Genomic DNA, 14,579 nt, shown 5'->3' with positions numbered 1-14,579 from the left:
ACAAGAGAGATATTGTGGATTTTTATTTAAGAGATATTAATTGTCTGGTTGCATTTGAAATTTCTTAGTGCTCATTGAGAGTTTGAAGAAATATGCTTTGATTTTTATGTTGTTAAATTTTTAGTAAATATTGTAAGTTGCTGTATATTAAATAGTGCTTGTTCTGCTAATGATTTTCCAACATCTGTTTCCTAATGAGGGAAAATATGAGCAAAAGAAACTACCTCTTTGGAAAACATTGAATTTTTAGAATAACCAAAAGCTAATGCAATAAATATTAACATGAACTGCTTTGATTTCATAATCACTAGCTTGTATCTGTCTTATTTATGTAACAAATGCAATAAATAAATGTTACAGTTGTTCCCCATCTTGAAGTGAGGTGGAAAAAGAGGAATGATCCAGGATAAAATAGCTGCTGGCTTTGTAAGTCATCTGACTGTCACTGAAAACTGAGGGTTTGAGAAGATGAGTATCTGCAGAAGCTGTGCATCAAAATTCTTTGGTACTTGCTAAAAAGGGGTGTTAGCATCCTGACTTTTATACAGAAATCTGGATGGTTATAAACGGTTCCCTTTAATAAGCAGAAATGCTGTTTAAGGGCCTCTGCAAACCTTAGTGGTTACAGAAGCAAGAAATTGTCTTTTTCCCAGTGTTCTGACAGGACTGAGGCCAAATGTGTGAGCTTTCCATGTTCTTTGCTCCTTTTTGTTTCTCTTGGAAAAGAAGGTAATTTGCTCTGTAATTCATTGATGTTGATCTTGTTTAAATTAAACGGTAATACAGGAGAAACTTAATTTTAAAAGTTAAGCCATGTGTTCCTGATAGAGTTGAAGCAATGAAGTTGTGAGAGCCAAGTACACAGGAGGTCTGTGACCACATATTACTGATTTCTTCAATAAATGCCAGTTTGGTTTGTGTTAGATCTGCCATCCAAAATAAGCAAACCAACGACTACCTCAAATTCAGCATGACTTAACTATAAAAGGTGAATCAAACATTTTAAAGATAATATTTGTAGAGCTTCAAGCTGTGAGAGTCTAGGATTGATTTCAGTTGCATAGACCTAAGCTGCAACCAGTGATACTTAGTGGAGGTAAAGGCAGAGCAGAAATGAAAGCAGCCCTGCTGCTACTGTGGGTAGCCAAAGCCAGCTGGAGCAAACCCCAGTGTTGCACAGGGAACTTCTGAACCTGCCCAGTCTGATTTATGTCTCCAGAGAGGGAATATCTCCTGAAGGGTATGCTTCCTCATTCACCTACCAGGCAGTTCCTTGTAGTAAACAAATAGCTCTTTGTTACTCTGGTCATATAATATTCCACAAGTGCTTAACTTGGGCCTCTTCAAAGGCCAGTGAATTTTAATGGACTCTAGCTTCATTGACCTTTTTCTTTGAAAAAAGTCCCTAGACTCTTAACGGCTAACAAAAGGTTTCCTCCTGCATGTGTCTTGAACTCTTTTTAAATTTTATATTCATGTGCCAGAATTGAAAATGCAATTGCAAAGAAGTCTGCTATTCTATCCCAAATTACTTGTTCAGTATTAATGATAAGAAGTTGAGTAGATTTGGAAGACTTCTATTTTCAGGATCTAATCCAGAAATCTGCTTTATCTGCTACTGAAGTGTCAGTAGTATGCAAACTGGGACCTGTGATTTCAGTTTTTCTGCTGTTCAGCCAGGCCTACGTAAAATAGTGAGGAAAAAAATACACTTACTTCCATCATACTGAAGATACTGTCAAGCTAGAGCTTTGGGCAATTACAAAAAAAAAAACCAAAAATAAATAAAAAGATTGTAAACCCTTTAAAATCTTCAGTTCCTTTAACTTCTTTGACTTGTGTTCTTTCAATAACTTTGTATATTCTGTGGAGTTCCATGGTCATAGAATCCTAGAATCTCCTGGGTTGAAAGGGGACCTTAATGATCATCTAGTTCCAATTCCTCTGCTGTGAGCTTGGGACACCTTCAACTGGAACAGGTTTTTCAGAGCCCCATCCAACCTGGCCTTGAACACCTCCTGGGATGGGGCATGCCATTGCATCTGGGCAACCTATTCCAGTGCCTCACCACCCCCACAGCAAAGGATTTCTTCTTAATATGTAATCTAAGCCTGCCTCCATTCAGTTTGAATCCATTCTGCCTTGTCCTGTCACTACAGGCTCTTGTAAAGTCTTTTTCTTTCTTGCAGGCTCCCTTTAGGTGCCGGAAGTCTGTAATTTTTTTGAGGCTGTACAATCCCAATTTTCTTAGCCTGTCCTCATGGGATGATCATGTCAACTCCTCCCATCGTCATTTCGTTCTCCTTGATTAAATCAGAAATAAGTTTTTCCTGCATCTTGTTCTTGCTAAGTAGTAATCCGAAATAATAATTCTTTCTGTTCCTGCCTGTTGCAGGAGTCTTCCTTCCCTCTGGCAGGTCCAGTCTGTGACAGTGCTTGACTTTCACATTATTCAGGACAGGGCAGCCTTTGACCTCTCTTTGGTCAGATGTGTTCATACATTCTGCAGTATTAGCTGTTAGTGGAACTTAATGCAGCAGTTGCCTGTGACCTGGTTTTTATTTCCACCTGGACAATCAAACTCCAAGTGAGAGCATTATGAAGGAGTACTAGAAAGCGCGGGGCAAGCTCCTAAGTGCAGTAGGATTCCAGGAGCAGGCTGGCTATGAGCTCTATATCCAAACACAAAGCAACAAATTTGACTTCTGAAAATTATGTTTCAAGGCATCTGGACACAGTATGTCAGGTGGCCATTGGGTCTTTGGTGCCAGCTCTTTGACTTCCAGATGTGCTGTTGTTACATTAAACTAATGGATAGCCTGGACAAAGCATCGCTTCAATCAGATCACCTGGCATCACTAGCCTGCTATTAGTATAGATGTGTAATGGTATGAATATTGTTTTGATAGCTATTTTATATTTCTGGGTGGATATACCCTTAGATATGAGAGTCCTACCCATCTCTAGCTCTACCCCGTTCAGAGTCATGTACAGTTTATCATCTGGAGTGAGCATATGATGTATTTGTTTCCATTAATAACCAGGTTGGAAGGGAAATGAAATAATTCTTGGGTTTTGGAAAGAAAAAAGGAATGCTGTTCCAGATGTCTGGAGCTCTCACCTTTTGCTACTGCTGTGACTTTCTTGTTTGGAGGAAGGTTTCCTTAAATCTTGTTTATGAGAACATCACTTTATTGGTATTGGTGTTAAAAAGGAAACATCTTGTACTATTCCCACTCTTGTTGCTGAAGTTCTGCACAAACAGGTCATGTTAAATACTGTGCAGTGCATAATTTGAAATGTTCAGCACTGATTTTTGGCTGTCAGATCTGTTACGTAAATCACAGTTTGATTGTCTTCAAGATTGAGCTTTCTGCTACAGTCTGAACAATGCTGATGTTTCTTGGTTTTGGAAAACTGAATTTCCTGTTGTGTCCATCTGGCACATATGGATGAGAATTCACTAGCATCACCAGAGCAATGGAACCAGCCAAGGACAAACGTTTGGCATGTTTTATGCTGGAAAAGTCTCATTTCAAAATCAAAACATGCATATGCACATACTTAAAATGAAGTGGTAAATGCTTAAAAGCTGGACCAGAATAAAAAACATGCCAGTGTTGCTGTTGCCTCTTCTTCAGTAAAAGTTGCATGAGCTATATTTTGCCCAAGGCACAGTTTGTACATTGGAAATTTTCTTTCTGCTGAAAACATGAAATGATAAGCAAGTCATCCATTTTTTGAGGGAGCTGAAGCGCAATAGACCCATTAGGTTCCTCCTATTGGCTGAAAACTGTTGTGGCTGCTTTCATCCATTTGTGAGAGACCTCTTGTGGATTGTTTTTCTTCTGAGCCTTTGACTGATCAGGCCCTCTGTTTTCTCATAGTTTGAGCTCCCAACTCTGTGAGTGTTCCTTGGTGGTGTTTTTACACGTTTGTGAAGAACATCTTAGGCAGCAACTGGATGCCCAAGATGCAGGAAAGATCTTTGCTTAACCGGGGTGGATAGAAATTAAGTCTGCCTAATATGACTTTTCAAAAATAGGCCATATTAAAATTGCTTTGGCGTTTTAAGGCTTTGGTTCTTGATAATGTGCATCTTCTCAGCAGGCAGCCTTTAGCTCTTGTGCGTTAAGACAGGTGGTAGGAGACAAGCATGAAGAAGTTTGGGGAGGTATGAACCTAGACTACTTCATTATTAAGAAAGTGTCCAACAAGTCTCTTTTTATGCAAAAGGAGAAGAAAAAAACCTCTTCTAAAGAGAGATCCTGGTAGCAGATATTATGCAGATGATTAATATTGTAGTCCATAAATGAAGGCGTAAGTATTTTAGGCTTCTTGCAGAGTTTATTACTGAAGGTGAGAGCAGTGTTTCTGGTTAAAGTTGTTTTTTTTAAGGTTTTTTAGGTATATAGGCTAACTCTCCATAGGCAAATACAGCAGCCAAACTATGCGAGAACCTCAAACCTTCCATTTTTATGATGACATATCTTACTTGAAAAACTTTTTTTTTTCTTGAATTTTAAAGATAGTGTTTAAAGTTAGAGTTCAGAATGTTTGTTGGAACATTTTTAATTCACAATTTTTGGAAGTTTCAAACATCGAGATAAGCATGCAAAGAAAGTGCCAGATAAAATAGAAATTAAATATTGAGCAGAATTAGTCATACTTCAAGCTTGTGCTGCTTGATTCTGAAAGTTTTTGTTTTAGTACAAGTCCCATTGAGCTCTTTAGAATAATTTCTGTGTTTTGAAATAGATTTCCTGTTTGTTCACATTTTAAGTTACATTTTTAAAGAGTTTTTATGGCTAAATATGTTTCAGTGATAGTAATACAAAGAAAAATGAAGTTGTTAACCTAATTTTATTTTTCATATTGGGGAGAAAATAGATGTTTCTCACTTGCAAATTGAAAAGGTAGAGTAGAAAGTAGCTTATTGCCAGTTTCCATTATATACACAAAATCCCTAATATTCTTGTTTGGAAAAAGAAATACCTAATTTTAAAAACATGAACACCTCTGGTCATCATCAGAAGAGTGAGAGAGCTGTGGCCATTAAAAAGATGTACCAGGTACCTTGCAAGGGAAGTTTCTCGTTTATGAGCTGTAACAGTAAGAACCGAAGAGTTCCTTTTCTGGATGCATTTAGTTCGACCCATTATCTATAAACAAGATAAAGACGTAGTAGGTGCTACAACAAGCTGGTTCATCCAGTAATAATGAAATTTATCAACTGCCATTTAGTGGAATGGCTGGAGGAGGAAGGTGTTGCCAGTTCTGCAAAGGTGACTGTCACTCAGAGTGGACCAGGAAGTGAAGCTTAGGTAATTTGGCCTAATTATATTATATATACAGTCTAATTTGACCAGTAGTTTATCTTTATAAATTAAAATAGACATGCCAAACTAGATTGTTTAACTGCTGTTTCTGAGCATAAGGTTATAGCGTTTAAGCTTTAAAAACTTGAATTTTTTTTTTTAGGCTAAATCCTTGTTTGGTGACCAGAGCTGCCTATCTTGATGTCCTTGTGATGTTGAGTACTCACCTGGAAAAGTTTCAAAAGCAAGGTAAGTTAAATGTACTATTCTATACGTTGGATTTAATATCTGTATCTATTTCTGAGCCCTGTTGAATCTGGAGAAACATTACTTGTGCTTAAGGTACCTGCTGACTTCTGGAATCCTTTAGCTGCTTTGTAGAAGTAGGCCCTTTATTCTGCCTTCTCAAAAGCTAGTCCTAGGTTTTGTTGAGGAGAAAACTGAGGTACTGAAGACATGCCAAGGCTTGAGGTGATGATCTTGTAGTATTCCTAGTCCTAGAATAGCCAGCAAAAAAAAAGATCCTCTCCATGTTCCAAAATGGTTTTTTGATCCAAAATCCAAATCCCGGACTATTGTTACTTTAACCATTCTGTAAAACCATAGAAATGTTTCTTTGTGAGACACCTGAAATAGTTTTAGGGAAAGTATTTTCTAATGTTTAGAAGTTTTATAAAATATAGCTGAGAGCTTATTTCAGCTTCTTTTTTTCATTTTGATTCTTTATCAATGGGAATTTTTTTAAGAACTATTGAGAACTATCAGTGGTTTTAATGTCGTAGATTATAGTTAGCAACAGTACAAAACAAGCTGTGAACAATAAGAAAAACAAAGGTATGGAGGAAGGGATGTCTCTTCACATGTTCCAGTGTGTAGGCAGCTTTCAGTCAGCTGTAAGTAGCTTCCTTGTGGGCCTGTTTTGTTCATTTCTTATTAACAAGTGAGTAATAAATTACCTTGTCAGTCCAGGAAGGCAATTAATGAATAGTTCTGTCATTTCATTAGAACTCTTAACACTGCATTTAAGTCACTGGAGCCATTCTTTATTTCAGAAAATCATGTTGTGGGCACTGTTAATTTTAAAACCAATTCCTTTTGCTTGTTTTTTGCCTACACCTGATGCACTTCCATTCTAATCCTAAAATTGCTATTGGTGTGATTTCATGTTATAGTTCAAATAGTGATACTTGTTAGGAAAGCAAATTGGTGATGAACATGTCTGAAATTAACTTCTTCAGACAGGTTGATGCAGAACTAGCCCTTATAACAGAAGAACAGACATACAGAGTGACTAGGCAGGTGCCACATGCTTTATTGGGTGGAATGTACCACCTTATCTAAAGCAGTTTCAATATAATATGTCTCTAGGGATAATTTTTTTCCAGGCTCTTTAGTGTTTTTTCTGGGGCTAAGCTCTATCTACCATCAATAATTCTGATATTAAAAAATAGATTTTCTTATTTTTGTTATTACTACAAAATAAAGCTTTTTAAATCCTCACATGCCATTGGCCTTAGTGATAATCCTTTGTACTGAAAAGTCTAGCTGTGTATCACAACTACAAAATAAACAAAAACAAGCCTCTTTCAACCATATTGGGGCTTATTACCCTTCTACTTTGAATGGTACTTTTAAAAAGAGAGATCCTTTTGGGAATATTAATTTTTGCACTTTTTTAATGATTATCCTGTACCTCTTTTTCAGCTCCTTGCTGGTATGAATCATCCTGGTTTTTCTGTGTTCTCTTCATCTGAAGTTTTTTTCATTTTCTGATTATTCAGAATCTCATCCTTCAACTCTACTTTTGTATTTTCTTTCAGGAAGGAACAGCCAGTACTCCAGGGGAGGGCTCCTCATTTTGCTTACTTATTGGGCATTGCATTTCCTTTATCTCTTTCCTATTTCAGTTATCCTTGGGTTTTTTTGTCTGTTGTGTTTTTTAAACAATTGCTGCACATTTGCAAAGACTTTTATGGACCTCTCCACACCAGGAAACTCCCCTTCTTTTTTTCCAATGCCCCTGACTTGTGAATAGTCCTTTGAGCCTGAGGGGCTGCACCATGCTGTGACTGGATTACCAAGTGTAGGGAATTAATTTATTTCTCAAAGCTTATGTGGACTGTACTGAACCTGGGTGCTGTAAGGTACAATTTCTGCAGAAGGAAAGCAATTATTTTTGCAGATTCTCTCTGCTTGGGTACAGGTCATTAGTATTGTTTTGCTTAAAAGTTTCATTCCTGCATAGGTTTAAAATTACATATTTCAGGCAGTGTCTACAGAGAGTAAAAACTTAGGCTGGAGGTACTGTTTTGAAAACTTGAAGATACATTGGGGACAATTTTATGTATCACCGGCAAGATGCCTTTCTGAAAGGAAGGAGTAATGTGTTTATATTAAATAGAAACTGAGTGTCTCATGACACAGTTAAGAGAAAGACTAAACTCACCAGTTAAAGCTGAATGTTTTGAGTCTCCCATTTAAATGTTTTTAAAATATGATTATAAATTGAAGCGTTATACTTTTCTGAGATTAAATATCTTACTCATATATGCATATCTCTGGTTATGAGCCAATTTTATTCTGTTCTAATGTTGATTTGTAAAGTTGTTTCAATGAATAAAGGGTAAGGGACAAATCCAAATAAAACTCTTTCTTGATGTGTTTATCTAAGAGGCCCCAGGAAGTGCTGTATATGAGTTCCAGGCCACAGGCTGAAACTGATTTTCATCAACAGAAATGGGAATGCAATGTAATGAGCCTGCAACTGGTTAAAATCAGACCACTTCTAATTGATTATGCCTGTCTAAAGAGGCTACAATTACAAAGAGGTTTTCAGAGTACAGCTCTGCCTAGGCCTTTCCTACATTATGATTATTTTCTGTAAGTGATTTGTTATTTTCAATTAATAAAATCTGTCTTTTCAAGTGCAGGATAGCCCTTAGGGAATTTACTTCACATATTCAAAAAACGTCTGCTTTAAAATGTCAGCTAAGGAAGGCAGGGAGTAATGGATTCCAAAAGCATCTTGTCCAGCTAAAAATTTACTGCTGGTTAAATGATGATTATTTATCTTAAACAAAGCAAAACAGCCCAAACTCCACAGTAATTTCTATTTGCTGGACTGGATGGAAGTGTTGCCTGATTCATGTTAGAGGGAAAAGACAGTTTTCTTTCCTTGAGGTGATAGGCAAAATCTAGAATATTTTTCTCAGCTCTTGATGTGACTTGTGGGCTTTCAGATATGCTGAGACAATGCATAATGCCAAGACTATAAAAACTTAAAAATATTTTTATTCTGTTACCAATTGTGGTTGGAAGCAAGCCTTAAAAAAAAAATTAAAAATATAGAAATACTATTTTTGCCTTTATTGAGAATAAAGAAAGCTCTTACCAGGTGTAGGATTATTTGATGAGCTATTTTCACTATTAATAATTACTAATTGCATCCAGGGAATTTGTTCTTGCAGTCCTCCTTGATGTATTTTTGCCACATTAACTGTTTTTATAGATCAAAAATCATAGATGTCTAGGGCCTTCTAATTCTCATGGGAGAACAATGCAGTCCTCTTGCAGAGGATATTCTGTCACTTCTACCCTGATTCAAATATTACAGAGGAATAAAGTGACATTTGTAGGCATAATAGGGGTTGGGAAAATGACCTCAAGTCCAGGTGAGAACATGTTCAGCCTTAGCTGTGTGTATGATTATTTGCAAATTCACAAGTTTTGATCAGGAGGAGTTAGAAGCAGAGGTCTGTTGAGCTGTAGAGCTCCAGATCCATGTGTGCATCGGAGCTTACAGGCTTTCCTGTGCACTCAGAGATGTGCTTTTCAAGAGATGGAATACAGGACTCTGGTGTAGGACACTGTCTCACTAAATAAAATTCCTCTATTGAATATGTGAACTTCTGAGAGGACCTGTTGTAGGCATTCCTGCTTTTAGATCTTCTGGAAATTGGTATTTGAAGCAAAAAAACAAGTTGAGAATATTACTGTGGTTTGCAGTGCTGGTAATGCAGGAGCCAGAGTGTTGAATTGCAGTGAAAGCTCAGATCTGGGATGCTCTGTCTCTCTGTAACACGTGAAGTATGCCACAAGACACAGTGGTCACATTTTCCTTCTTGCTCATATCTTGAAAAAGTTTGCTTGTAGTATTTTGTCATTTTGTGAAGGGAAAAATGGATGCAACTCTCTATAATATACTTGGCTGTTAGAAGCGTATTTTGGCCAGGGTTGTGTTCCAAAAAATGGCACTTGTTGATAGAGCCCTGTCAGCCTAAGTGAAGTAGGATGTAGAACAGAAGAGGGAAAAGATGAAAGAAAATTTTGCTGAAGATAATCCTGCCAAGTTGTTGCTTTATCCTGTATATATGCTGTCAATCTTCTGGCTGGTTTGGCCTGTTGTCAGTGTAGTGTTTTCAAAATTCAAGTTTGGTGGGAAAGAGAAAATATTTTAAAAGGATGTCAAATAGGATGAATCAGTGATTTAGGAAAAGATGCCACTTGTAGTCTAATCAAGCATTTTTCTTTTCTACCTTTGAGGTGGAAGAATTTATAAAAGTTCTTGAAATTAACCAAACTTCAGCGTTGTTGTCAAACTTGGCAGCAGTACTTAGTATTTACATGATCAATCCTGTTAATAAAGAGATTGTTTTGATACCAAAATGGACCAGTCAGTATTCTACTCGTTTTCTTTCCTTGAGTTTTACAAAAACATACTTCCATTTTCTTGCTATTTTCTAAATACCTAAGCATTCTGTAGATGTAGCTTGGTTAAGATTCTCAAATGCTGCTCACAGTCTAAAGAAATGGTTGCAAAAAATACTGTGCACTGTATATGTGATCAGAAACACGGGCTGTAATTTCAGCTGTCTGCAGGTTTTGTCCTCAAATACAAAATACTGTTTTAAATAACATGCAGTGGAAATACCATTCTCTTGGTTATAGATGTCCTTTTTAATTAGAAGTTATAAAATACATTTATAGAAATAATATGGATTATCAAACTTCTAGATGCTTTGCAATGCTTTGCAAGGAAAGCACATACTGATCTTTACATTGGAATCTCTTAAATGTTTGTTGGAATTTCATGATTTCTAGGACTTTTAAATAGCATTTGAAGGCTATGGCCACTTTTTTCTGTATCATACTAATTAATATTTTCTTATTCTGGAAAGAAGCTAAATGGTAGCCAAGTTTTTCCTGCAGGCTAACTTAAAAAAATAATGAATTTTGAATGGTAATAATTTGACAGGGATAACTAGGTCGATTATTTTAGCCATACTTTAACTTTCTTTACCTAGATTCTTAAGAAGTGTGGTCAAAGAAATATTTGAATAAAAACACTGGCAGCTTGTTAACACGTGTTTTGGTTATTTGGTCTAATTAGCTTAAAGTGAAATTCACTCTTAACAAATTAAAGGCAGTTTTTGTTTATGTTGTCAAAAATTATATAAAGTTTGCTGGTGTATTGACTGTGGCACTGGGTAAATATTTTTATTTTGGCGTAAGGAAGGTAAAGAGTTAAAACATATTTACAGGATCATCTAAATGATGCTTAACTAAAGGTTCCTACTAACATTAAATTAGACAAGTCAAAAGGAAATGTTTTTAGGTACTCAGTGTTCCAATTCATTGCAGACAGGAGAATGAAGAAGTTGAGAGTGGCATTGTTGGAAGTCCAAGACATAGGGAGTGACTGGGAATTGCCTGGACAGTAAAATGCCAGAGGCCTGGACCACCTCAGCAAGTGAGGGATGCTGAGGTGGTCCAAAGACTGACCAAAAGTTAGTGTGAGATAGAAGAACAAAACAAATGGGCCAAGGCTGAAAAGAATAAATTTTGGGGGAAAGGAGATGGATATGTGCAATACCAACAGCTATCAAAGAAACAGTGGAAGCAGAACTTGTGACACAAGGAGGAGGAGGAAGGTAAAAGTGATTTTAGAAGGGTGGCAGAGACAGTGCTCAGAGGAGGGTTGTGGAGGGTATGCATGATACTGCTGGAATGCTGTGTTGAGCAGGGAATATGGAAAGGTGTTGCATTAAATAAGTGACACTAGGGGAAAGTGGAATTGGTCATGTTTACTAATGTTAGCAGTTAAAATTCTATCCCCACATGAAGACAGAGACTGCTCATCCTTTCAAAATTAGGTTCTGTTCAGATTCTAACCACTGACTGATTTGCACTGTCTCCATGGGGTTTTATGATTTTATAGGAATGCACAATACTGGAAAACTCAGTGTTGGGCCAGCACAGAGAGAAGCTGTTAAGAAAAAATACCTTTGAGAAAAAATAGCTGTTGCAGTGTCCAGATATAATGTGGGGTTTTTTCCCTTCTTTTTTCCTTTGGAAACTTTCCCTTATGCTGTACAAAATGCAATGGGATGCTTGTGTTCTCATCAATAAATTGTCTGTGGATTCTGGTAGTCAGTCATGCTTGTAGTTTTGGATTGTATTGTGAGTTCTGATGCCTAGTCTCTGATGATGAAGAAATTGCAGATGTTTTTAAAAGAAAACATCCTGCTTAAAATACACCCTTTTTATGATCATGAACAGTCACCTTAGTATGGCTGTGTAATGAAACAGACTTTTCTGTTCTCTTTGTGGTTTTATTTCCATTTAGCAGTGACTTTGCCTAATCCACTTTTAATAAAAAAGGAAAAATATGAAAGAAAATACTTTTCCTTAGTATTTGACTAGGAAAATCTCTTCTTGGCACTGTTTACCTCTCAGCTTACTCCCTATTCATATGATCTGTTCAGATGTCTGTGGATGATTGTTTGAGAGTGGATTTTAATCTCAGTTCATAAACAATTGCACTTTCTTGCAGGGCTTGTTGAATAATGATGAATATTCATATTTTTGATGCTCAGACCCCCTTCCCATAACAATGTACTGCAGGCACAGCAGCATGTTATTGCTGGTCTTGCAATTTTTGGCTTCCCTTACACAGTGTCAGTAAGTTTTCTGATGCTGCTAGTAACCTCCTCCCCTTTTCCCCCGCTTTGTTCTTTTTTTCTGGAGCCTCTGGTAGGAATATGGAAGATGGTTTGGGTGCTTGAGGGCCTGCATACAGGATTTACTCTCAATATTTATCTAGAAGCATGCAAATATTTAGAGCTATACTAATCACTTGTACAGAAGGTAGCCCCTCACACAGTACACCTGATGATCAGGAGAGTTGTCCATTTGGCAGTAGCTAAATAATCACTGTGAAATTACCAAATCCTCCAGAAGTGGATCAACTCTGCAAGGAGGTGAAGCAAGTTTAAATATGGAAGGAAGTCAGATTACTCCTCTCACTTTTGAACACTGTAGTGCCTCTGAGATGAAATACCAGCTGAGCTGTCCATCAGCTGATGGTTTGTTACTCCCTGAGCAGGGACATTTTTCTGTCCTTGCTCTTTGTATCTGCCTACAGAACAGAATGAACAGGTCCTGCCTGCCACTGCAGGGAAGAGCAGAGGAGAGACAAGCAGGGTGCAGGTTTGGGAGCCACTAAATTTTCATGAGGTTCATAACTGGAGATTCATCCAGTCTGCTATTTCCATTTCACCATGTTTTCTTTGGTGAAAGACCATTTTACTTCATATACCTGACTGAACATCAGTTGATTGCAAATAGGATTTAAAAAAACAGCCCCTCAAACCTATATGCCGTGACATAGATGATGCATGATCAGTGTGGGGGATTGAGGATGTTTGTGTCGGGTGTGGAGGAGAACCAAGTGCTTGTGTAAGATGTCTCCTGTACTAGAAGCAGGCTGAAATTCTTCCTGTCCCACAAATGAAGCAATCCTTTAAGGGAAAAAATAAAATTAAATACACTTAATTCTTGGGGGCTCTTTTGCATCTGTCAGCATCCTGGAAAGACTGCTGTTTGCCAGGACCCTTCTTTGGTCAGCCAAAATTTGTTCTCCCTTCTCATAGCAGCTGGTCATTCAAACTGTACAGTGATGTTTGTTTGTAAATAAAAGTATGTAGTTACTGTATCATAACAACAGAGGCTGACATTTACTTCGGGAACCAGTGTGGTTTTATGGTTTAGTTGGATATTTTGATGTAAGCCAAAGGAAAGAGTTTACTTAAATCTAAGCAGAGGAAAAAACATTTACATGAAAGCCTTTTCTTGAAGCCTTTTCTCGTGATTTCTTTGTGAAGTTGAAAGCAGGAATATTTCCACTGCACTGTAATAAGACAGAGGCATTCTTTCCTTTTGTACATATTTGTGTGAAAAAAGAGTATTTGAGAGCATGTGGAACACAAGATGAATGCAGAAGGATTTGCTTTCTGGTGTGCTGAGGCTAAGCAAATATTCAGACAGTCTTATTTTGCTGACAGCCTTGCCATTGAGACATCCAATTTTAAAGAGACTTTCTGTAAAATAGATGAGCCAGAGTGTCCAGTCTTTCACAATTGCATGGGAAAAAAATTAGCCATCCAGAAGGCTTCCAAAGCAGAAGTATTTGATATGTACAGAAAAAGAGGATCTGTTGCCAAAGACTCTTGTATCAGTCTCTGCAAGCAGTAGTTCTGGGAGTGAGTAGCTCTGCTATGTTTTTTATATAAAAGTAGTTCTTGCCTTCAAAGATAAAGACATAAAGAGAAGTTGTGCTGGCCTTGCAAAATACAAGTGAAAGTTTGCTGAGTTGGAAGGTCATTGCATGGCCAGCTCCTGGAGTCCATAGGAGAGTCACCACTCTCTCTAATGTTGAGTTGCAGGCTCTGGTGAAGCTGACAATGTTGACACCAACAAAATGGAAAACACCCTCACTGCTTCCCCTAATTATTTTTTTCTCTCTTGCTCCCTCATTCTCTCTCTCTCTGTGCACTTAATATTGCTCTCACTTTCCTTGCTCTGGAGCTTTGACCCTGCCATCCTGTCAGGTTTCCCATTACTGCTTGCATGTAGCTTACTTCAATGTAAAGTAACGTGGACAGGAGATAGAAGCATTTCTCTTGCAATTTACTTACAAATACACCCTTGGTCTGAAGAGCTGAGCCAAGTGATGTGTGTGTTGCTGGAAGGCAGCTGAGGAGGGGAGCAGATAGGAACCCGAGAGGGTGCACTGCTCTGAAACTGAAGCTGTTTCTCTTCCAGAACTGAGGCGTTCGACCTTGAACCTTTTTCTTTCAGCTGCCTGGGATTATTTCTGTTGTTAAACTGCTGTCTGTGGAGTCAGGCTGTGTAATAACTGAGATGAAGGCCTAATCCCTCTCCAAGGCAACCAGACAGTTGAGAAATTAAGGGGTTCTGGCA

At 37.6% G+C, this 14,579-nt stretch overlaps 1 protein-coding gene and 1 long non-coding RNA gene across 4 annotated transcripts in view; one reads left to right on the top strand and one right to left on the bottom strand.

Annotated features, from left to right (window-relative positions):
- The window catches only part of THADA (THADA armadillo repeat containing), a 154,110-nt gene that overhangs the window by 102,823 nt on the left and 36,708 nt on the right, over positions 1–14,579 (top strand). For all 3 annotated transcript variants that reach the window (XM_015621549.1, XM_015621551.1, XM_015621553.3), the window contains one exon: positions 5,482–5,567. In XM_015621549.1, coding sequence (XP_015477035.1) covers positions 5,482–5,567 — 86 coding nt within the window. The remainder of the gene's footprint in view (positions 1–5,481; positions 5,568–14,579) is intronic.
- LOC107201773 overlaps positions 1–14,579 on the bottom strand; it is a 30,998-nt gene that overhangs the window by 7,717 nt on the left and 8,702 nt on the right. The window lies entirely within an intron of this gene.

Source organism: Parus major, chromosome 3 (assembly GCF_001522545.3).
Source record: "Parus major isolate Abel chromosome 3, Parus_major1.1, whole genome shotgun sequence".
NCBI classification, from domain to species: Eukaryota; Metazoa; Chordata; class Aves; order Passeriformes; family Paridae; genus Parus; species Parus major.
The sequence above is the reverse complement of the archived record's forward strand: the minus strand, read 5'-3'. Positions and strand labels throughout refer to the sequence as shown.